The sequence below is a fragment of the Calidris pugnax genome, unplaced genomic scaffold (genome assembly GCF_001431845.1).
Source record: "Calidris pugnax isolate Ruff unplaced genomic scaffold, ASM143184v1 scaffold18, whole genome shotgun sequence".
NCBI lineage: Eukaryota > Metazoa > Chordata > Aves > Charadriiformes > Scolopacidae > Calidris > Calidris pugnax.
In genome coordinates, this window is record NW_015090812.1 from 11,463,206 (window position 1) to 11,487,921 (window position 24,716).

Here is a 24,716-nt window from a genome sequence, read left to right on the forward strand (position 1 = left end):
TAGCCTTTGCGTATTTCAGCTCTAAAAAATTAGAGCTTTTCCTAACTAAAATGGACCTTTATTATCACCTGCTGCTCTGAGCAGCCCACCAGTTACAGAGGCAGTTTCACTCTGCAATTATAGGGGAGAACAAAGAGCATTACCTGGAAAAAGTAATGCCTCTTTCATTTGATCGTAAACTTGTGACTGTGATCTTGATTTTTAAAGAAACTTTACTCTAAACTTTGTGCTTAAAATTATTTTGATCCATAAACCTTCAAAGGCATGATAAGAAGCTGAGTCTAAAACCAGGCCTTTTATATGAAATATATCCTTTGCAGGGTCAAATATTTTATTGTATTATTACATCAAAGAAAAAGCATGTAGGGTCCTACCGTCACTTCAATTGTGGGAAAGAGATTAATGTCTTATTTGAAAACTTCTTTCCCCTGAAATACTTTCCTGCAAACTTATTGGATCCAGTTGTTTTTTTAAATTTTGTTCCCCTCTTTCTTCCTTTATTTTTTTTTAAGATGGTATTTCTCCTCATGCAGTGTAATAGGCTGAGAATTACTGTGAATCAAAAAATGAAAGCGTTCTGTGTAGCCAGTGTAGCGGTACTTCAGCCTAATGAAGAGCACTTCTGTTTCAGTGATGATGGGAACACAAGGAGAAACCTGCAAGGGTTGTGCCAGAGCCTGGCAAATTACAGTGCCCAGCCGTTTCCCCGTTCTATTCACCAGGCTGGTCGTTTCACTTCATCTGGTCATGCAGCGATACAAATTGCTAACAGTGGCTATTTCTGACAGCACACTGAAGCAGAACTGTAAGAAACTACAGCTTGATAACCCTATGCTATTTTGAGCGGTCTAGCATAACGTATTCCATGCTGATATTACGCGCTGATGATGTAAGAGGAGCATGTTACTGTCAATGCTATTATTGATATTTTATAGACTAGCTTAAAGTATTGATGGTGTGAGTATATTGACGCTACGTAACCTAGACTGTCCAGCATATATGTAATTCTGATTTATAAGAACAACAAAAAATTCCCACTCTGACACCCTTGCTGGCCAGTATTTCTAATTCCTCATTGGTTATAACATAGAATACATGACAAAATAATTCTAAATGGCCAAGTATCAGGAAAAAAAAACAAGCCAAGTTCCCCATTTTGCTGGTGGAATCACTCTTTTAAGTTCAGCAGCCTCTGTAACAACTTGTAGCTTGTGTTGCATTCTGAAGGTAACCACATTCAAGCTGTTTTAGACCAAAGGTGAATTTCATCTCACTTCTTCACTAGCCCATCTCTAGAACTTACTCCAGTATTGCCTTTCCACTACTAACAGCTTATCATTCCATATTTAATTCAGAAGCAATTGAGCATGCACACTGGTTGCTTACTTATTGTGCTGGAACTGTGAAGCTGGACACTGAAAGAGCCGTTCCTCACAAAATCAATATGGGCCAGTTAATCATCTGGAGTTATCTTGGGCTCTCCATACTCACGTTCTACCAATTGGAACAGTACTAACAGCATTTCTGTGACACTGTTAACCGTATCTCAACACAGATTAAAACCAAGAGGTTAGAATATGGAAAAGATATTAAGATATACAGATAAGCAGGTATAAGAAGAAATGCAAACTATGCAGAATATTTTGACATTTCAATGTGTCAATTGCTTAATTAACAGGAGGAGGATCAGTCAAGTTTTTCTGGTTATGAGAGCACAGGAGGTGAGTTTCTTTTTCAGTACCATTTGCCATTTAATTTTGAAACATTTGTTTTCCCCTTGTATTTAAATAGGTACTTATAAGGTAAAGTGAATTCAGGTTATTTGTATTGTGAAAGTTATGTCTCAAAGGATTTTATTGTGTGGTTTCTCTTTGAATGGAAATTAAAGCTTGTAAAAGACATTTTTACACTCTTTAGGTCAGTAGATCCAGAATTATTAGAAAATATTACTGTTTATCAGCTTCATATCTCATAGGTGTTTTCAGAAATTGTCAGTTATGAAAAGCTTGTTGGAAAGTATGAGCTGCTGAGAGTCTAAGAGGAATGAAAAGATTAATCAAACCTTTTACAGCTAATGATATTATGTAATAAGGGATGTACGTGCCATATAATAAAAATCAAAAGTGTATGTGGTAAATAAATGTGTCTTTTAAGTGATTAAGTCACAGACATAATAAGATTCCAGCAGGCTCAGATGGTGCAAGATCAGCTTCTGTACTGGTATAATCAGGCCAATGACTGGGGCTCAGACTAGAAGGAACTGCTTTTTTGAAAAATTAAAGTTTCAGTAAAAGGCAAAGCTATAGTACATACAGTAGTTTTGGTGCTAAAATGACAGTAATACCTGGATTTCAGTTAAGATTGTTATTATTTGGCTGAATGTGAGGCTCAGGGAGTTTAAGATTACATTTCTGATGTAGTGCACCAAATATAAAATCTGAATGGGATGTAGACAAATTTCTATAGCAATTATTATGTAATAACATGTTCAAAGGAAAATGTAATGGCTCAGGTTATGACATCAAGATGCATCTGCTTTTCTTCTTTTTTTTTTTTTTAAAGAACTGATGTGTAAGGTTTCATTTTCAGGTAAAATATTTTTATCATATCTGCAGTGAGAACTACGAACCTGGGAGATAAATAAGCTTTAGGATAATAGCTGCTTTTGGGATGCAGAGTACTATAACAGAAAGTAAATCTCGTGAAATCAGGTCACCTTGCATGAGTGTTACACAGTTCAGTGTGGAAGTATCTAAGATTAAAATTACTAGCTCTTGCCAACTAAAGAATTTTTATTTTCATTTTAGACTTTTCAGAAGATTTAAGGAAATCAAACATCATTATTGTAGTCGGTAAGTAGGATTCCTAATTTAACCGCTACAGTTGAAAATCCCCACGTTATTTAGTTCTGATTATAAGCATATGATTTCTTTTAAAGTTTAGCAGAACATTTTGGTTAAGAGTATTTACACTACAATGGCGGTTTAGTATTTTGAAAGGGAGTTTGGATTTAATATCAAGTTATTAACTTGGGTCTGACTATGCTAATAACAGTTGTGTAAAGCTCAGAGCAGGAGGTATGTTTAAGTGTGAACATATTCAGAATGACCTTGGTTCTTGTGCAGTTACAGTAGTGTTGTGTGATCTCCCACAGCAAAGTTGCCTCACCAGCATTAACTAAAATGTTACTAGATTGGATTTGTAACTCAGATTTCTAAGGTTTAGTGAAAAAAATCAGGTCTCTTCACCTCTTCATCTGTGAAACAACTTTTCTAAGTACAGGTTTCAATTCTGCATGTGCTCAACATGCTGTTAAAAAGTCAACATGCTAGTCATCATGCATGATGCTTAACATGTACTGAGGCTTTGCAGGTTTACTTTATGTTTGCTTTCTGGAAGTCCACAGAGAAAAAGCACCATGTTAATACCTGTTATTATATAAATGTGACTAATGTAATTAGCATAAACTTTGAGCAGCCTTTTAAAACAAATTAATTATAATGTGAAGATTTACACGTTTCAGCTTAATGCTTGGTACTAATTACTTTGAAAGAGTAATTGGGTTTGCATCAAGCAGAGTTTTTCAGAACTGCTTTACAATATACAGCAGGATCTACAGATTTCCAAAGACCTAAGGACAGATAGCCAGAAGTGCAATTTTACATAGAAGTAAGTCACTTTGTGCATTCTTTTTCATTGGGTGGGGAAGGAAAAAGTGACTTCTGGAATTCGTCATAAATGAACAGAAATTTCACTCAGAATTTGGGAAGCATCAAATAACATTCCAATACCAGCAGCTTGAGGGAGATGATCCTTCTTCCCTATTCAACACTGGCAAGACTGCATCTGGAGTAGTGTGTCCAGTTCTGGGGTCCCCAGTATATGAAAGGTAATGATTTACTGGAGCAAGACCAGCAAAAAGATGTTTGAGGGACAGGAACACCTTTCATATGAGGAGAGGCTGAGAGAGCTGGGACTCTTAAGCCTGGAGAAGAGAAGGCTCCAGGGGATATTGTCAATATGTATAAATACCTGATGGTAGGGAGTGAAGATGAGGGAGCTGGAATCTTCTCAGTGGTGCCCAGTAACAGAACAAGAGAAAGTGGGGACAACTTAAAATACATGAAATTCCATCTGAACACAAGAAAACACTTTTTTTGCTGTGAGGGTGGTCAAACACTGAAACTGTAGAGTCTCCATCCCTAGAGATTTGCAAAACCCAACTGGACAAAGTCCTGAGCACCCTACTTTAGCTGACCCTGAATTGTTGGACTAGATGATACCAAGAGGTTCTTTCCAGCCTAAAGGATTCTGTGAGAAGACAGCATGTTTACGTGTTGTACTTTTATCTCACTCTGTCTTATACCAAATACAAGTTGACTCAATTTATTGCAAACCTATGGTGGATATTATGTGTTTGAAAAACTGAAATTAGGTTACTGAAGAGCTCATTGGAGACTTTTCTTAAGGGAAAGATGCATAATACTTAATTTTCAGTCTTTAAGCAAACAGTAACTCCATGCTTACTGAAATACACCTTCCTGCTGCTTCCTTCAATGACAAATTTTCATTCCCTTTGCCTCACATATCTTATTGGAAAATTATGTTTCAGTTTATACAAACACAAATTTTTTAAAATGTGAAGACACTGAAGGAATTTTGTCTCTGAAATTGTCCATGGTAAGGCATATTTTTCATTTACCTCTGGACTGCTTTTTCTTTTTCAAAGAATGGCTTTTAATTTTCATTTATAATTTTTATAGGCTATCTACTATCCATCTTCCAGCTTAAAACTGAAAACACACCTTTTCCTTATTTATTCCTACTTTTAAATCCATCTCAGACTAAAATCCAACTCACTACTAAATGCTTTCCAGGAACAGAGGAAAATTCTGCTTGATCAAAAGTCTATGTTTTCGTTGTTGAAAATGTTCTAACAAAAAGTTTGACTAAGTTCAAGCGTGGATTGCCAACAAATTATGTAGAGTGATTTATACTTTTTTCCCAAAGTTCTCCCATCCTTCTACCCCTGAAAAAGCTTCTTGAAGTCTGATGTGAAGAGTGAAGATATATTTTTTCTGGTTTGGTGTTTTTTTTTTTCCTATCTGGTTTTTGGGGATGCTTTTTTGGGGTTTTTGTTTGGTTGTTTTGGTTTTTTTTAATGTGATTGCTGTGGGATATTCATGGCTACTCATTTGGCTGCAAAAACTTGATTTTACTCCATCTAGGTACTGAAGGTAAATGGTATTTCCTAGAGACAGATTTCTTGCTGGTGCTAGGTTGGCATGGCCAACTTTGCCTTGGCAATAAAGTTGTCTTATGTGTCAGTCAGGAGCTGAAGTGCAATCGCTGTGCAAGAACAAAAGAAAACTTTGAAGAAGGCTCACAGGAGCAGAACAAAACTGTAAAACTTGGAGGGAGGGTGGGAAAGGAAAAAAAAAGCACCACAAATTCTCTGTGGCTGTGTACTCCATGGCTAGAAAAAAAGCAAAGAAGACGGGTTGGAGCATGCTGCTGTGGGTACCTGAATGGGAAAAATTGTCTCAGGTGTCATTAGGAATGTTTACTCGTTACATAGACGTATTCATGAGGATATAATAAGATGCTTATAAAAATGTTTGAAAAGTAGAGTTCTAAAGATGTGCACTTGAAGTGGTTTACAGACTAGTTCAAATAAATACACCATCTGCCATCACTGACAAATTGAGATACTGTTTATAAGACAAAGGGAAAAAAGCAAACAATTCCCTCCCCCACTCATTTCCCTTGAAAATTGTCCAAAAAGGGAAAGAAAAAAAATATCTAATTAGCAAAGATTTACATTAGAGCTAATGTAGGAATTAATTGGAATAACAGTCAGCTTGGATTAATTAAGCAACAATTTCAATGTTTTATCCAGATAGCAAAGCAGAGATGTGGAAGCAGCAAGTCAAAAATATGATAGATAGCAACAGGGTAATAAAAGAGGCAAAACCAAGTTAAATTTGGCTTGCAAAGTAAAATGCAAGAGAAAAATAAAAAAATAAAGAAATGCAAAGATAAATTTTGGGGATGCTCTAATATTTGAAACTTACATAATTACTGCCAGTCACAAAAATAAAAACTCCACAAAACAGAAAAAAACTGCACCAAACAAAAAAAGCCTTTTTCAGCAGAGCAACATGAAATGTAAAGTCTTAACCAAGATGAACAACGTATGATTTTATCATTCTTAACTAATTCAATACTCTGTATCACATCCAGAAAGTTATCATACATATCAAGGTTACTAGGACCGTTATCCCTCCCTATTCTCTACAGGATTTTCATAAAACATACCCACATTTGGCTTTGGTTGAGGCTGAAACCAAAGTAGAAAGTTTTCGGGAATCTTTCTGTGCTTCAGATCAGAGACAAACTCCCCACTTAATCTTAGATGTAATGTTTAAAACTTAGTGTAACCAATTTCCTCTGCAGAATCCCTGTCATTCTCGCTGAGGAACTAAAGCTGATAATGGCTTAAGCTCAGTGTAAATAAGACCAGCTTTTCAGCTGACACCCTGAAGATATTACAGCCACCTACACTTACAAGTAAAACATTGTCAGCTGCAGATACTAGTTACTTGTGTGGGGAAAAAAAAAAAAAAGACCCCAAACCAAACCACAGAACCCAAAACCCTTTATTTGTCCAAAGTATGGTAGAACTCCAACGACTTAGTCTAATGCTGAATTTAGCCCTGCTTTGAGCAGAGGGATTTGCCAAACGAGATCCCTTCCAACCTGAATTACTACAATACCTGCCTTCCAGCTTGTTCTACAGATGGGCAAAAGATAAGCAGTGCTGATAATTAAAACCTCAATCAGTCCAAGCGCTAACTGCAGGAGCTGATGAAGGCTGCTTTCTCTGACTTTCCATGAAATGAACTCCATGTTTTCTTTAAGAGGGATGAATACTCAGTGATGTCCCAGGACATCACATCACTCTGCCAATGTATGCTCCAGGTTGTTTTCTGATTAAAATCATCTTTCAGAAAAAAAAAAATATTGAAGATTTTTTTGTTGTTTTTGTTTTTAAATAACAGCATTGTTCCTATATGGTTTCACTCAAACTAAAATCATATGTGAACAACAGATGAGGTGCTATTGAGAAGCTTTCAAGTCCCATATTCTAAAACTAAGGCTTATTTTTATTTGTATAAATAATCCAAATAGCATTGATAGAGTTGTCAAACTGATCAAGTCTTCCAAAGTAATTTCTTGAATATAAAAATATCTTGGCTGGGATTATTTTTATTTCAGTTCTGACTTCTGAGGCTCCATTGTGCAGCTAGGTTTCCCCTGCAAGCACTTTTCCATGATACAGGGATGATACTCATTACGAAAATAAGGTGTAGAAACTGCAACATCTTAAAATGAATGGTGGGACTCTCTTGTAAATCCTGCTGCTGGCATTTTATGTAAATGTTCGTAGTATTTTGGTGTATGATACACTCATAAGATTTGGCAAGTTTAAAATAAAGACAACCCAGTCTGTCTGGATGACACTTCTGCTTTGTTAATATTTCTGGAAGCAAAGCTGGTTCATGAACTGCTCACATTCCTTGCTCCTGTCCCTGCTCACTCCCAGTGGCACTCCCAGCTCCCTCCAGTATCATTAATTCATCTGCTTGTGATGTTGTGCTCTAGGCCACACTAGTGCATGTGAACCACGTGCTTGTGGTCTTTCATAGACTTGGGGAAATTGGGGCAGGAGGGAGAGCAGGTGTAAGAGGCTCGATTTCTTAAGCAGAGATCTTGCACTGATCTAAGGCAGGCTAAAGTTAAACATACAGAAGCGCTGCTCGGGCAGTTGTCATTTCTGCCAACCCACTGAGACTACTCTTTTCTGCCCTTGAAGTGCTCTCTGCGAAGCATTTCTGCAGTCAATAATCTAATGGGGAAAGGTGAGCACTAAGTCAGCAATGTTGCCAGAAAGTTATTTACCAGAAGATCCCCTTGCACAGTTTCATGGGCAGCTGAATCAACATAATGGAAGGGAAAACTGGGCTAGGGGAGTGCATAGACCTTTTGATCCAGCCTTGTCTCCAGAAAAGAAATATGCAGAACCGCATTGGATTTTTATGCTCTGTCTAGTACCCTGGTTCCAGATACTTGCTTACTGTTTGTATCAGAAAGCAGAAAGGGACATGCAAAGGGTTTGATTTCCAAGAATAATCTCACTGACTGATACAATGTGCTTAATTTCTGAATCTGCAACTTTTTATGAAGTTAATGAATTAGCTTTAAAGAGAGATGTACTGCATTTAGCAATACCAGCACAATACAAAAGCATGCTAATGTTGAAGAACTGCTGGTAGTTCTTCTCCATCCTGCTACAAGTCACAGCATACTGATAATTCCTCTGGCAATTTTCTAGGCTTTATCTTCACCTCATATATGAAAATCAGAAAACAACATGATTAATCTGAAAAGCAAGTTACGGTGAATCAGGCTGTCACTGGTTAGAACTTTTTTTTTCCCCCAAAATATACGTAGGCAGAGTAAAAGATGACAGCATACTGAAAAAATGACAGTGTTCACAAAGACTCTTATGCCTTTACAACAAAAGCAGGGACGTGTTTTCCTCCTTCTAACAATTGAGCCATTGGGAAAACTTCACTACCTTTTTCAATGTCTCAAGCTTTTTCTGTTTGAAAAACAACATAACAAGTTGCAGTGAAGGCTTCTTAACTGAAAATATCTTTATGCTAGCTTTTTTTATATTTAACATGCAACTGTTGTTCCTTATAAACTTTCTTCAATTAAATTTCACTCTTTTTTTTAGAAAGTTATATTGATTTAATAAAGAGACCTTCAAAAAAAGACAAGCTACAGATTTTCCAACAGTACAAATTGATAATAAGCCTCGTGACTGCAGTGTCAATTTGCTGTTAAAGCTACTTATGTAGTAGTCCTATGAGTATATACTGTGAGCTGGAAGGAACTATCTAACAAGCGAGGAAATGCACTTTCACATTCTTTCCCACCTGAATAGCTCCTTTTCAGTCACATTAAATAATGGCCTTCAGAAGGAGACAATAGATGAACTAATATTGAACTTTAAGCATCAAAATTAATACTGGCCTAAATGCTGAGTGTGTATTTGGCCCTCAATGCTGAATTTCTTGGGGGGCATTCAGCCCCTTCTCAGATAAGGCCAAGCAAGAACTTCGGCCTCATTCGTCGATAAGAAAGCACAAGACGTTGTAAAGGGGTCATATACATTTGTCAAACAGTAGGATGCTTTACTACTCATCAGATGATACTAAATTAATAGCAGTGGCCATAAAAATTGCCATTTTCAACACATAACTGTTATCTAATTATGTCTTTTCCTCATTAAAGAGCTCAGCATTTTAATCTCAGCTTTGTTGGAACCCTTCTATAAAAAATAAACACGGTCAATTTTAATTAATGTTTTGGAGGCATGGTGATGCTCATTTTGTGTATGCCCTGCATAATGGGTCATTCTGACAGTGTTCTCTTTTAAAATACTAACAGATAAAGGCATTAGAGAAACATATCAACTTTTCTGAATATTTATCTGTTAGTTGAACATCCAAAAATTGTCTTTGTATTGTTATTTCTAAAAAGAGTTCTAGTTTATATAGCATATGAAGGGACATTATGAAATTTGTTTTCCAGCTCTACGTGTTCAGAAGACAAACAGTTATATAAAAAACAGAATAAAATAATCTTTATAGCTGGTTTTTTTCTAATACTGTGTATATGCACCAAATAAATAGGATGAAATTACTGCACTGTTAGTATATTCAAGGCCAGGAGACAGAACGTGTAAACAAGCACATGTACACACAAACTTACTCATCTAAAAAACCAAAACAAACTAGAAACAAGACTAATTGCCACTACAGATATTTAACAGTCTCATTACAGATAATTCGCCTATAATTTGTCCGTAGCCACTCGTATTTAGTCCTTGTTTCATTCAATTGATGCTTTTACAAAATAATAATTTTCTTCTTATTAAAGCAATGGAAAAACAACATGCAACCCACACTCAAAAGAAAATGAGACTGTGACAAAGATATTTCTAGCTAAAATCATAGCACAAGTGTGATTCTCACACCATGGGCTGATAATTATCTTTTTGAAGCTGAAGTAAAAGACTCCACGTTACAGTAGACAAAACTCTTCCTTTAATGCTACTGCCTTATGACCCAGATTTTATTCTCAGCTACAGTATTGTAACTTCTCTGAAAATTATATGCTTGGAGCAATTATTTCTTAAATTGAATACGAAAGTCAGAAGAAAGTTCAAGTCAGTAGGAGATAGTGCCAGATTCACTCTATTGTCAACATGTTATTCCCATGTTTGTTCAAGGAAAGATAAATAAAAAGGAAAATCACCTATTTTCTAGCATCTTAAATTCACACAATAGAGCTGTGTAGTCACTTTGCAGGTCCCAACAGTTGATAAATACACAAATCACATGCTTAAAAAGCTTTGTTAAAAAGTGTTGGGTTTTTTTATTATCTTAGTCTTGCCTCTTCTTTTGATTTTTGAGCACCGTCTCCCTGCAAGGGTGTAATTACCTCCTACTGCAGTAGATCTTCTGAATAGATCCATCAAAGATTGTACAAAACCCTGCTACGCACCTTGAAAGTTCTCCCCAAATCCCAATATTCTCACAATAGAAACTTGCTTTCCTGGCCTCCCCCACCCCTGGCACCAAGATGGTGCCTCAGCCCTCCCCACACAGTTCAGCCCTCGCAGGGTGCTCACCTCAGCTCCACCAGCAGCTCCGCAGGCCACGGCCACAGCAGGGGGATCCCCGAGAAGCAGCTTCTAGCATTTTCCATCGAAGACCTGTCTCTCCAGCCAGGCTGGGCTGGCTGCTGCAGCTCAGCCAGCAGCTGAAGAGGTGTTTGGAGTTTCACAGCCTTCAGGGTGAGGAAGGAGAACCAGCTGCCTGCAATGGGGAGTTGGGACGAGGCAATGCCAGCACCTGCTGAGCAAGGAGGTGTCCAGAGCCTTTGAGATGGCCCCAGAATAAGAGCACTGGCCAGAGAGGTATCCAAGAGTTTTGGGACTCGAGGTGGTGTCAGCTCTCCTGCTGAGGGAAGCAGGGAGCCCTGAGGTGCCATTTCTGACAGGGGGATACCTGCAGCATTCACCTCAGCGCCGTCCTGCCCGCTCTGTCTCCCCACAGGCCCTGGGGAGGAGCGAGCACCTGGCCCCAGCTGTGGTGAGATGGGGGGCGGCCACAGGTGCCTTCCCTTCAGCCTGTGGAAAAATCACTTCAGCAGCTTCCCCTGAGCACCCTGTCCCCTGAGGCTGCCCTTCACCCGCTGGTTCTTTGACTCTGGGCCTGGTTCAGAGTTGGTTTTCCAGCTCCTGACTGAGTGTGGATGTGGGTGTAGAGGAGCGGGTGGTGTCCACGTGCCCTTCCTCACGGAGCACTTTACTCTTGCACTCCCTGCAGCGTGCACGAAGAACAAGCCCTACCACAGCTGCCTTGGTCAGCATTTAGCAGCCTGATCACCAGCAGATGTGCCAGCACCTGAGAGCTTTCCAGCTCAAAAGGAAAGGACGAAAGCTTTTACATTTACCACGGCGCAAAAGGGTTTAGTTGCTGTACACCTCCCTGCATCCCACAGGGTGGAGGCGGCCTTCACCATCTCTTTGCCTTACCTTTAAATTTGCCTATACATTAAATGGGAGCAAAATATTTCCCTCGCAAGGATGCAGTGAACTTTAGTTTGCTAATAGTTGTTGCGGCTATCAAGCTGAACGCATCCCGAGTCAAATACCCTTCCCCACCCACGGTCTGTTTCATGTTTCTCCTTTACATGGTCACGGTGTTTTTGGAGCAGGTTCTCTTCTGCAGGAGATTTCACACTGTTGTGACTGCTTCAACTTTGGTACATGGTTTTGAGTCATCAGTATAGTGTATTGGAAGGGAAGTATGTAATTTGTTCTACTGTACAGAGCACCTTTGAAAAAAAAAAAAAATTGCAAAAATAAGCAGTTTCGTCAATTTCCTTGCATTTTCCTGGTTGCTATAGTTTGAGAAAAGGCAGATGTTTATTCTTTTCTAATTCTAGATATTTTTCCTTCACAAAGGTGGCCCTGGCTCTGGCAAAGGTACCCAATGCGAACAGTTAGCCAAGAAATATGGATTTACTCACCTTTCCACTGGTGACCTTCTCCAAAATGAGTTATTGTCATTATCAGAGAGAAGTAAATTGATCAAAGACATCATGGAATGTGGTGAACCTGTGCCTGGTGTAAGTGACAATTTTATTTGGGGTCCTAATGGTTAAACAAAGGCAGATTGTCTAAAAGCATGGAAGTAAGAGACTAGAGCTGATGATTCCCATTTAAGTGAAGTTAATCTGCAACTTGAGGGAGAATTTTCCTCATTGCTAGATCTGTGGCGCTTTTTCCCCCTTTCTATGCCAGTATTTCTTTACATTTCAGACTCACATAAGTGACAAAGTAGTCATGGAATACAGTGAGACAGATGCTGTGCTGTGCATTGCAAAATGTAAGAGTAAGTGCAGGAAACAGAAGCTTTCTGCCCATTTTATAGCTTCACATTTCCAGATTTAGAGCTGGTCCTCCTGGCAGCTATTCTAATATACAATACCTGCAGCAGTTCCCTGCAGAGCTGGCTGCCATCCCAGAGTAGCTGGGTTGCAGTTTAACGGAGACAGAGTGTGTTGTTCTCAGCTAAACTTGATTTTTAGATGGCAGGTCCCCAGCCCCAACACTTGGTGGGTCTTCAGCAAGTACAGCTAGATCGTAGGCTGCGTTTGTTAATGAAAGATACTAGGAAGTGCTGCTTAGGGGAAACTAAGAGGTGTGCTGAGCCTTCATTTTGATTGCTTTGCTCTTCAGTGTGTTTGGTCAGAGGGGTCTCTTATCACTTTTCATGTAATATAATTATGTCCATGACAGAGCAAAATGCATTCAGATTGGAAAATGCTGCAGCAGTACTCCAAAGTTTCACAGGTATTAAGATTAATTTTGAAACTATGAAATATTCCCAGCTATCTAGAGGAAACTTCGGGAACTCTTGGAATGGTTTGCAACACTAGGTTTGTATAGCATAGCTGGTCCTCAGAGAAGAAAAAGTAGGATGCTCTGCTATCTGCAGGGAAAGAAAACCTGCATCCACAGGACCTGCTTTTAGCAAAATAAGGCAGTTCTCAAGGGAATTAGACTATAGTCAATGTAACAAACAAAGGTATCAATCTTTCTTATTAATTAACAAAGTAACTCCCTTTCTCTCCAATGCAGGATATTGTCCTAGAGCTACTGAAGGAAGCCATGGTTTCCAAGTTAGGGGATGCAAAAGGATTCCTGATTGATGGGTATCCCCGGGAACTGAAAGAAGCAGAAGAGTTTGAGAGCAAGGTGACCATATAATTGTATTGCTGTTATAATTCCCATTAAGACACGACTGTACTCCTGATGCTGCTTGGGTCCCCATCTTCAGCTGATTGCAACGGGGATGTGTAAAGAGCCAACCCAACAGCGTTGTGCTGCTGATCACTGAAACTTTGGCACCCCCATCCATATAGCAGCTCCCACTTTTCCACTCACCTACACAGACTCTGTAATACCAGAAGAAAGGGCTGATTTTACCCAAATTTAATATAAACCATGAACAATTCACATTTAGTGGAAAGCACCATTTTTAGAATCCGTTTTCTAATTCTAGTGGATGGCTGCTGTACTTCTCCTGAAAATCTCATCAAGCACTATTTGATGTAGGTTCATGAAAGCATGTATCTTCACAGTTAATATCTTTTACCATTGAGCCAGCTCTGCTAAAGCTTGCTGCCACTTTGAAACAGCAAAACACAGATCAAATTTTTGCAATGAGTAACAGGTGGTGTAGCCATAAAAAGAGCGTTTTGCAAGTGACTGCATGGCAGTTCAGAGTGTTATCGATTTCCTCAGTATGTGCTAAGACTTACTGAGAAGTCTCAGCTGTACATTTCTCAATCTGCAGAAAATACTCTATATAAGCACTATGAATGAATTTGCCAGGGTTTAGAAGAAAAGTGGTGAACTAGGGGAAATAGTAGAGTATATATTCTATCATATTGCACTCCACAAATGTCCTATACGAGTTTGAAAGGTAATAAAGCTTAAATGAATCATCTGTTTTCTCCCTGAACCTTTGGCTGCTTTGTCTAGTTGATTACCACAAAAGCCTAGCAGGATTTAGGCATCAGAAGTTGGACAAAATAATGAGCAATAGGATTTGCTATAGAAGCCATTCACAGAAATGTTGACCTGTTAGTTCCTTTACTGAAATGTTACAGACTGTTAAAAAGACATTGGAGGTTTCCTTCATTTTGTGTAGAAGGAGGAACTATTTCAGCAGTGCAGCTTTTCTGGCAGGCGTATGTGTCATGCCCTGTGAACACTGGTGTATGCTGTAAAGCAGGACTTAGAGGTTGGAGTATCCTGGACTGAGGCATTGCCAGGCAAACACGTCTTCATGCATCCAGTGCAAAGCAGAGCCCCCTTTTCAGTTCCTGTAGCTGCTGTAGCAGCAAAAGATCATGTAGCCCTGAGCTGCCTTTGGATTAAAATACGAGGACCCAAAGTGATACAATATCAAATTACAAGTTCCACATCACCAGTGGAAGATACCCAATAAGACAGAGTGAAGACCCAATGCATTAGACTTGTTTGGGTTCCTGCAGATGTCCCTGGAGCATGCATTATTTACGCTACATTGTGTCAGGAAAACAGTAATTCAAAATAAAACCAACAGTAGTAATATCTGATAGGGGCATTTACTTTTACTTTTTGCAATTTTTAACTCAGAAGAATGTATCAGAAGAATTTAACTCAGAAGAATTTCTGTAACTTTTTGAATTCCAGAGAATAGCAACGTTGAAATTTTTAAGAGAACCATATAGATTTTTCAAAAGCAAATTGGACCTGGTCTGTCAAACAAGATACTATTGTCTGATCCTGCCAGTCAGTAGACTCCTTCATATCTTCATTGTAAGGTGATGAGATGACTATAAATGATGAGAGGAATCATTCCTCATTTATTCTGTTACAATTTAGAACAGACCCTGGAATTCCTCATGTGGACCTCGGAGGAAGTAACTTCTCACTGTCCAAGTCCAATTATACGAAAAAGGACAGTTGTTTTAATCATTGATTAAGCCCACATCTTTTATGTCTTCTCGATCTAAGTCTATTGCACTGTTAAAACTGCCTTGTTGGCTTTTTTAATCCCAAAACCCAATACTGCTGCTGCTAATAGCATTAATGTTTTCTGAGCTGTGTTGAAAAAATGGATGGATAAAAGCCTGTCATTGAACTGTCCGACATAATCCCTTGGATTCAGCTCTCTCTTAGAAAGTCATTAAGGTAATAGAAAGGTCAACATAATCCAGACATCCTCAGTCAAATGCAGAAGGCCTAACATGAAATATTTACCTTTGGAAATATTTATCCTTCCTTTAAGAGCTGTCAACAAAGGCAGCAATGGCAGTTTCCAGTCATTTAGACTTTCTTTGCTGTAGCTGTGGTAAAAGCAGGAATGTCTAAGGGTCACTAGTGTGAAGATCAGCTGTCTTTTCTCAAAACTTCTCACTCTTTCCTAAACGGTGTTCTCCAAATCCCTGCTAGAAAGGGAAGGAATGAGAAAAAGCCTGAGAGCATGACTGAAGGATTTGATACATAACTGCATGGAAAAATTACCATGTTACTTTTCTCTGATCCTGTAACACCTTGATTTTACTTGAGAGAGTGGGGTGTATCCCTTCAGACTCAGCACAACAGTTGCTGCTCAGACAAAACCTTGTGTCAGAGAGAGCTGTGCTTGAGCAGGGTCCGTGACAGGGTGTATTGCAAGATTTATGCTAAATGTCACCCATATTTTTCAGAATCTTGGAGAAAGAACAATGGGGATTTGTGTTTACAACCTCTGACTTTCTCCTGAAATATTATAAGGAATATTTTCTTGTTTCTTGCCAGTTATTTTTCACCCATAAAAACTGCAATATCTACTATCAAGTATAGATAGAGACAATTATTTACTATCTTTGCCAAGGCCTGTGAATAAAAATAAATAAATCCATATTTATTTTGTTTAAAGAAAAGTTCATGCACTTCCTTATGACTAGTTTGGCCCTAGCTAAAAAGCACTAAGTGGTGGGCTTCTCATAAAATTCAGAAATTACTCACCAATTTGAAAATACAGAGATATCACAATCTTCCTTTATGCCATGGGTAGTGACGATGTAGAGTTACACTGCAAATATTGACATAAAATAGTGTGCGACAAAGGAATTCACAGGGTGTATTTCTGTGAATGCGTCCAGTAACAAGCATTTGATGGTGTCTCTGGGCCTGTCAGTTGCTACTCATTTCCATTTCAAGTGGGCACACTTTACTTTGGACATTTCCTTCTAATGCCTCTTGAAATTCTAAGCTATAGTTTACCTGAATGAAAATATACTCTTCACAGACTGAACAAAGCAAAGGCTAAAAAAACAACTGTGTCAGGCATTCAATGAGTCCAGTGCTGCTTGCATCAAGCTTTTCTCAAAGAATTGCAAATAATGAACAAACTGATGATCTTTAGTCCAAGTAGCCCCAATTTTTCACATCGTATCTCTTTTTCTCTGTATGTGTAGAGCCCAATGAAGCACAGCCTTGATCCTGAATACTGGGATCTCCAAAAGCCACTACAATCAGAGGTGTTTGTTAATAAGAATAATTTCTGCATAGGCAAATACGAAAGTAATTTGCTGATAAACTCCTTGATGGAGTAGCATTTCAGTAGCATTTCTTTTTAAAGTTATCCAAAGAAAATAAGTTTTACCAGGCCGGTGGTTTGAATACTTACTGGTTTTCTTTGTCTCTAGATTGGGGAACCAAAACTTGTGTTCTGCCTGGACTGCTCTGCAGAAACCATGAGCAGTCGCCTCCTGATGAGTAACCAGAGCAGTCAGCACTCTGATAACCCCAAAACCATCAAGGAAGGAATCGAAAGCTATTACCAAGCGTCAATACCTGTGATTGCATACTATGAAAGGAAGACACAGTTATGCAAGGTAAATTTCTTGAGTTTTTGAATTAAATTATTGCTTTTTACTTCCATTATATGAGCAACATTTGGAAAATACTGGCAAGACACGATTTATGGACTGTACTAATTTCTGCACTTTGTAGTTTGTTTTCGTCTTACACTTCCCTGGTTTGTTTGCAGCTTCTGCAAAATTCTGAGCTCCACAGTACAATTTGAAAGAATAAAATCACAGATTTATCCTGGCTCTGAGAACATACCCTGAATCACTACCTCATCTGTATAGAATCTTTTATTAAACATTAATGCTGGAAAGCTTTTCTTTAAGTATTAGGATTTATTTCTCTATAAGGACTTTAAGAGTTAGGATGAAAGATTATGTTAATCCAAAGCCCTTTAGTTAAATTTACAAAACTGACAGTGTATATCCTGAAATAAAACAGACCTGCACACAAGAAAGATCTTTCTGCTGGAACAAATGACATAGTTATATTAATTTCGGTGAATTACATTGAAATTATTCAGAGTTTACACCTGCTGAGGATGTGAAATTTAAAGCATTCTTTTTATTCTTTAATGAATACTTTACAGAGAAGCAAAAAAAATTCCATCAGTGCAATTTACCAATGTATATGCTTGCACATCTGTAAACTCATTTATGTGGGATGTTTTATGTGTTTCTCTGCTCTATTGTGGCAAACTATCCCTTATGTTCAGCTACAGAAAGATCTAGTTCCTGCTGATCCTTCTTGTCCTAAAAGGGAAAGAATCCAATAATAGTTTCTGGAAATATTATAGGAGCTTTTTTCTAGAGGCTGTAGCAAACATGCAAATCACATATCCCAAACCTTTCTCCTCTGCCAAGTTCCCAAAAGAGAAACATGCAGCTAATTTATGCACCCATATCCTGACCCCAGAACAGAGTAAATGACAGTCCTGAGAAAAATGATACTCAAAGGGAGAGTCCTGATTCATGTCCTTTGCTAACCCCACGGTGAGTACATGGAAGGCAAATTCTAGTGGTAGAAAAAAAATCCCCCATTACTTTCTTTTCTTCTTCAAGCATAAGAAAAATTATCTGGTTTTATTTGTATTTTCTTTGACGAGCTACCTTGCCAATGTTGCAAGGATGTGTCTAATTAAGAATTCAGTACAATACACAATACACCAACACAGTGCAATGCAAAGGAAGACAGAGCTCTCTGTATCTCTAAGATCTCACTGCAGTGAGCTGTGCCTACCATAGTGTTTCTCTTTCTGAAGTATCAGGGAAGTGACAGCCCCAAAGAGAATGAAACCCCACTAAGCATTTTCACACAGATTTTGCATTCCTGTTCTGCTTTATTTCACTTGATGTGGACTCTCCTTGCCCTTTCTTAATACTTCTGCTGCAAGTTTCTGCTCCATCTCCTATGCAATCTATGCAATGGCAAACCATGCAGTCTTTTCGTGAAAGCTTATAGCTCCTTAGCTCCTTAAGTGACTTGCCGAGTCTGTAGGTCAGAACCGGTGTATGCTTTGCACTCTCAGTTTGGGAGGGAACTGACATTGTGTGTTTGCATGTTAGAAAATATTCGTGCATTGCTTTAACAGCATTCACACTGTTTTTCTTACAATGTCTATCCAGTGTCTGTACTTGCTTCTGATGAATGTAGGTGTTCAACGTAGTTCCATCTTCTGGATGGAACTATTGGGTATGAAAGCCCTGTGAAATCAGCTTTATAAACATTATCATATAAAATGTCCTTTTAAGGTTGAAAAATGCATTCCGTTTTTCTTGAGCACAGGTACTCTCTACTGAAATGTCTGCCTCATCAGCTGTTTACTAAACTGATAAAATACACATCTGCTATCAAAGATGTGATTCCATTATGGATTTAAGTAAAGTAGGGAGATGCCCCCTCCCCAACCCGTTCTGATGTAGACAAATGTATGTTCAGTTATTTATCAGCATTTAGAGAACACTGACAAAATGCTCAGCCCAGGTAGGCTTTTAAAATTAATCCTCCCAGGCTGTCCTTGTCACCCTCAGCCAGCTTCACGTACAAGCCTGCAGCCCTGTACAGCAAGGAGCAGAACCAAATGTAGTTTTCAGACAAGAAGCATGTTAACGTTTTGTTGTTTATGGGTGAGAGAAATTGCTTTTTTTAACCAAGTGTTGTTGAACAGTTGTGATGATCTATTTTAACGTTAACTTTGCACCTACAGTCAGAGTGGTCTGAGCACCTTTTTGCACAGAGCAATTGACTTCAATAGCTCTTCTGATCCAAATATTCCCTATCAGTTCTGCAGTGGAAAGTGCTGGAATGAAAAAAAATCAATTTTGGAAATACACAAATACTGCGAAACAAAGTAAATTTTTTTCTGGAAGAAATGCTTGTTTAGGAAATTTTTCTAGGCAATTTTCCTGCAACAAGTGAACTCAAAGAGTTTGATCATACAGTCTCATTTGGTCAATGACACAACTCAAGCCTAGTGCCTGGTGTCCTTGCAGTGCCCAGTCCTGCTCTGAGCAGGAGGTTGCACTAGATGATCCACTCTCCGCTCTTCCCAACCTGTATTATTATCCTGTAAACACGCATCTTACAAACCTATGCACTATTTGGCTCAACAATTTGAAGAATAAAGACAAAGAACAAACAGTTAAGAGTTGGCCAACGGCTGTTTTGAAACAAAGAGAACTAAACAGCACAAAATGTGTAACTGTGAGCTACGTGGGGAGCTAAGAGGAAATAGACGTTTAGGTTTACAGTTTTAAAACTGTTTCAGCAGTGAATATGTGTGAGCTGCATGTGTTGAAGAAGCAGAGAGTAAAAGGGAAGTTTGCAATTCCCAGGACACGAGGTCAGTTTTTTATTTATAGCAACATATTTTCCAGACTCCTGAGCATTGACATTAGCAGCCACACTGATGTTCTCTGAATGAAGGAAGGAAATTCAGGTGGAAAGCAGAAAAACTATCAGTACTTCTGACTGCATTTTATTTTCAGTATGGGTTAGGCTAAAATAGTCTTTGGTTTTTGTCATTTGTACTGTCATATGTATACACAGAAAATTGAGACTTTACCTAGAGGCAATCTAACATGTTTAATATTTTTCTTCCTGATTTTAATTATGTCATGGTTTGGGCCAAACTGGCCATTGAAATGAACAACAGAGGCTCTCCCCCACCTCTCTCCAGGAAGAGGAGGGAGAGAGAGAGAGAAAGAGACTTCAGAGTTTAAAAAAAAGCTAAACTAATGAAATACTAATAATGAAATAAAAAAACAATAATGAAATATATACAATATATACAAAACCTTATCGAGCTCTCAGGGTGACGATCACATCACCAACAGGCACTGGGAAAAGTCCCAGACAGGACTCAGTGATGGACGGGAACTGGAATCCAGCTCTGGAGTCAGGAACGCCTGGATCAGGATCAAAGGCAGACAAACAGACAGTCCTCCTTGGACCTGGCCATTGAGGAAAGAGACTGACCCCTTTGATCCCTCAGCTTTTATACTGAGCATGGGGCAGAGGGGATGGAACACCCTGTTGGTCTGTCTTTGGGTTGCTTGTCCTGTCTGATCCTCCCTGAAGGTGCGACCCCTCTAGGCTTTTCCTCTTCCGACACTCCAACAGGGCAAATAGCAACGTGAGCTGACCTTGGTTGTTAATAGCAATAAGTATAAGCAAGAGCCTCTCTGCAGACCCTTCCTTGGCATAAATGAGAAACTATCAGGTCGTATCGCTCTGGTAGTGAACACTGTCTTAAAAATATGGCATAAATTTTCATGGAATTCAGTTAGTTAGAAGAGGCTTAACTGAAAAGTAAAATTTTTGAACAGAAAATTGATTCTGTTTTACCTCAAGCCATGGCAAATTATAACACACGCATGTTTTCGGCTTTGGGAATCTGTTCGTTCCTGAGTGGGTGTTACTACTCTCCAGCATTGACCAGTACTGGTTGAAGACGTTGATGCCCTCATTAAAATGCTGCTGCCTCTATAATTCTGCTCGATGAAAGAGCTGTGAGTATGTTTCTGAATCCATTTTGGGCAAAGCCACCAAAGCTAATTTACAAGTGTTGATTTGAAGACTCTTTAAGATAAATGATCTCATCTACATTCATGGATTTTTAAAAAATAATTCATGGACCTTCATGTAACTGCAGACCAGAGACTTGTGCACAATTTTTCTCAGGGAAGCGGTAATGGTGATAGCAGGTGTGTAATTTATTTCTGTCTTTGGAAAGGTTATCGGAGAATCATTAAGCCTGATAGGTAAGTAGGTGAGGGAACAAAGGAACAATTGTTTCTGTCACCCCCTCGGTGGCTTGTGACCCATTAACAGAGACACCAGTCTAGAAAGACACATCAGAACCATTAGCAGGGGATTGTGGAGAAAACACAACAGTAAATTCATGCCAAATGTGAACAGGTGCTGGGGCAGAATGTTTCCACTGGATTCCAGACAGCTTGATCGATTGCTTCGAGAACCAGGTACTGCACCGTCTGAGAGGTTTTTAACACTCTTTTTAATGACAAAGTTATAAATATTAACGTCAACACAGCTGAGCTTGACTGACATCCAATGAGAAGCTTCTAACTAGTGAGTTTATTCCAGAGTCTCAGTCTGTCTTTCTGAAAACAGTGGTCCTCAGCCATCCTCTCTACAGACAGTTGGGTTTTTCTCAGTGGCAGTGTGCATTTAGGCTTCTAAATCCCAAAACCTACAACAAATGGAGGTTTGATGACAGAAAAATTAATTGGTTGGTGATCAGTCCACTCATTTTTCACGAGCTCATTAAATTTCTCTGTGTTTGAAGTTACCTAAAGCCATGGTGGCATTTCAAAACTGGAAGCATTATGGAAAACTGTGTCTGGATATTGCTTTTGTGAGAAGAAAGTAGCTTGGATAACCTTGAAAACAGTCCTAATTTATGAGGTTTGTTATAATCTGAGAAATACACATTTTTCTCTTTCTGGAGCTGCAGGGAGCATCATTGAATTATTGTGGTACTGGCTGTGAATTATTGTCACATTAAGTTACTTTTGTGCCACAACTTTAAGTTAGTTTTATGAATTGGACCTTTGTTATTTAGGAGGCCAGCACGGGAAGCACTGGGGCTGTCGTTAGTCTTGCTCATCCGTATTTTACTGTGGCTGTTAGGAAGGCAACGTTCCAGCCAGTCATAAAGGGCTGCGATTTCCACGCTCACAGACCTCATTCTTCATCACAACTGCCTTGATCTAGACCCCAGTGTCAGTCCCAGTTGTAGAAGAGGTCGCTGAAAAGCCAATGGCCATCAGCTGTGCTGATTGGGTTAGATTGGTTATCCACTGCAGGTGTGTTTATGGAATAAAGAGATAATAAAAATACATATTAAGACAAGTGAGCTTTGAAATGGCTGTGGCCTTCACCCTGTGTGAAGTATATTTCCTGTGGGATAGCTCTACGAAAATCGGTGTCTGAACAGGTGAGATGGTCAAAGCACACTGCTTTATAGCAGCTGAGGTGGGAGCTGCTAGTTTTGTTCTAACCAGAGAAGGCATTTGATCCAGAATGGTTCACCAATGGTTCACCGTTCCCCTTTTCTCTTTGCTACGAGTAAGTAAAGCCCCCCTAAACCCTTCGTTTCTGTGGCACAGAGAGCTTCTGACAGACACGCAGCCCTTGATTGAGAACTGACCTTTCTAAGGCACCACCTGCTGCTTCACAAACCATTCTGTGTGTGTGTTCTCCAGCAGTGTGTGCCACAGGGATGTCACAAACAGCAGCGGGGCAGAGAGCAAGGGAAGCAGGAGACCGGTCCTTCGGAAAGCTGCCCAAGAGGGGAGGGGGAAGTTCTGCTCAGGCTGGGAGCCACCTTTGCAGCGAGTCCGAGGGGACTGAACCCAGTCAGACATGGCTCCTTAGCGGGTGGCCAGTGCTGGAACTGCTGTGCCTGGAGACAGACTGGCTGGGTGTGCTGGCACTTCCAACAGGAAGCCACAGGGGACCCAACCTTGCAGTGTCTGTGGATGATGCCACCCACCGAGAGCCACACGGAGCTCTGGAGCGTGAACACCATCCCTGGCCAGATCCCTGCAAGGAGCAGCTGCCGCCTCCCACGCCAGGCCGAGCAGCGGGGCCTTCGCTGTAGCTGAGCACAGGCAGGGCCCAAGCCAACACGGGGCTGGCAACGATTCCGTGGACTATTTCAAAAATGCGTTTTTTGGAGTTTGAAATTCCTTTTATTCTCCTGCAGAACAAATTGGTGGCAGAAAGTACGACCGTCAGGAACATCTTCAAACGTTACAATGGTCTGGCATCCTGGTCAGCAAGCTGGGAGATGGCCATGCAGCACGTAGCTCAGAAAAACAGGCTTTAGCAAAGTTGTCATGTGTCCAGTTAAATGCGTGCATGCTCCGTGGCACGCCGGCATGGAGAAGCAGGGAGGAAGCTTGCTTTTGAGTAGGGAATCAAGGCTCTCACCCAGGCATTTGAGAGGAAGCAAATGATCATCAGCTGTACACAGCCAGCATGAAAGCTGCTTCTGGCACCACTGTGAAGGCGAAAGAGAGCTCTCCTTCCTCAAGTAACGCCCTGTGTGACACTCACTGCAGAGGATGGACATGAAGGATGAAAGATTATGTTAATCCAAAGCCCTTTAGTTAAATTTACAAAACTGACAGTGTATATCCTGAAATAAAACAGACCTGCACACAAGAAAGATCTTTCTGCTGGAACAAATGACATAGTTATATTAATTTCGGTGAATTACATTGAAATTATTCAGAGTTTACACCTGCTGAGGATGTGAAATTTAAAGCATTCTTTTTATTCTTTAATGAATACTTTACAGAGAAGCAAAAAAAATTCCATCAGTGCAATTTACCAATGTATATGCTTGCACATCTGTAAACTCATTTATGTGGGATGTTTTATGTGTTTCTCTGCTCTATTGTGGCAAACTATCCCTTATGTTCAGCTACAGAAAGATCTAGTTCCTGCTGATCCTTCTTGTCCTAAAAGGGAAAGAATCCAATAATAGTTTCTGGAAATATTATAGGAGCTTTTTTCTAGAGGCTGTAGCAAACATGCAAATCACATATCCCAAACCTTTCTCCTCTGCCAAGTTCCCAAAAGAGAAACATGCAGCTAATTTATGCACCCATATCCTGACCCCAGAACAGAGTAAATGACAGTCCTGAGAAAAATGATACTCAAAGGGAGAGTCCTGATTCATGTCCTTTGCTAACCCCACGGTGAGTACATGGAAGGCAAATTCTAGTGGTAGAAAAAAAATCCCCCATTACTTTCTTTTCTTCTTCAAGCATAAGAAAAATTATCTGGTTTTATTTGTATTTTCTTTGACGAGCTACCTTGCCAATGTTGCAAGGATGTGTCTAATTAAGAATTCAGTACAATACACAATACACCAACACAGTGCAATGCAAAGGAAGACAGAGCTCTCTGTATCTCTAAGATCTCACTGCAGTGAGCTGTGCCTACCATAGTGTTTCTCTTTCTGAAGTATCAGGGAAGTGACAGCCCCAAAGAGAATGAAACCCCACTAAGCATTTTCACACAGATTTTGCATTCCTGTTCTGCTTTATTTCACTTGATGTGGACTCTCCTTGCCCTTTCTTAATACTTCTGCTGCAAGTTTCTGCTCCATCTCCTATGCAATCTATGCAAT

At 39.5% G+C, this 24,716-nt stretch overlaps 1 protein-coding gene across 1 annotated transcript in view; it reads left to right on the forward strand.

Moving 5' to 3' along the window:
- The window catches only part of AK5 (adenylate kinase 5), a 101,153-nt gene that overhangs the window by 68,747 nt on the left and 7,690 nt on the right, over positions 1–24,716 (forward strand). Inside the window, exons 9-13 of the mRNA XM_014939166.1 lie at positions 1,679–1,721; positions 2,808–2,852; positions 12,107–12,270; positions 13,286–13,402; positions 16,891–17,079. Coding sequence (XP_014794652.1) covers positions 1,679–1,721; positions 2,808–2,852; positions 12,107–12,270; positions 13,286–13,402; positions 16,891–17,079 — 558 coding nt within the window. The remainder of the gene's footprint in view (positions 1–1,678; positions 1,722–2,807; positions 2,853–12,106; positions 12,271–13,285; positions 13,403–16,890; positions 17,080–24,716) is intronic.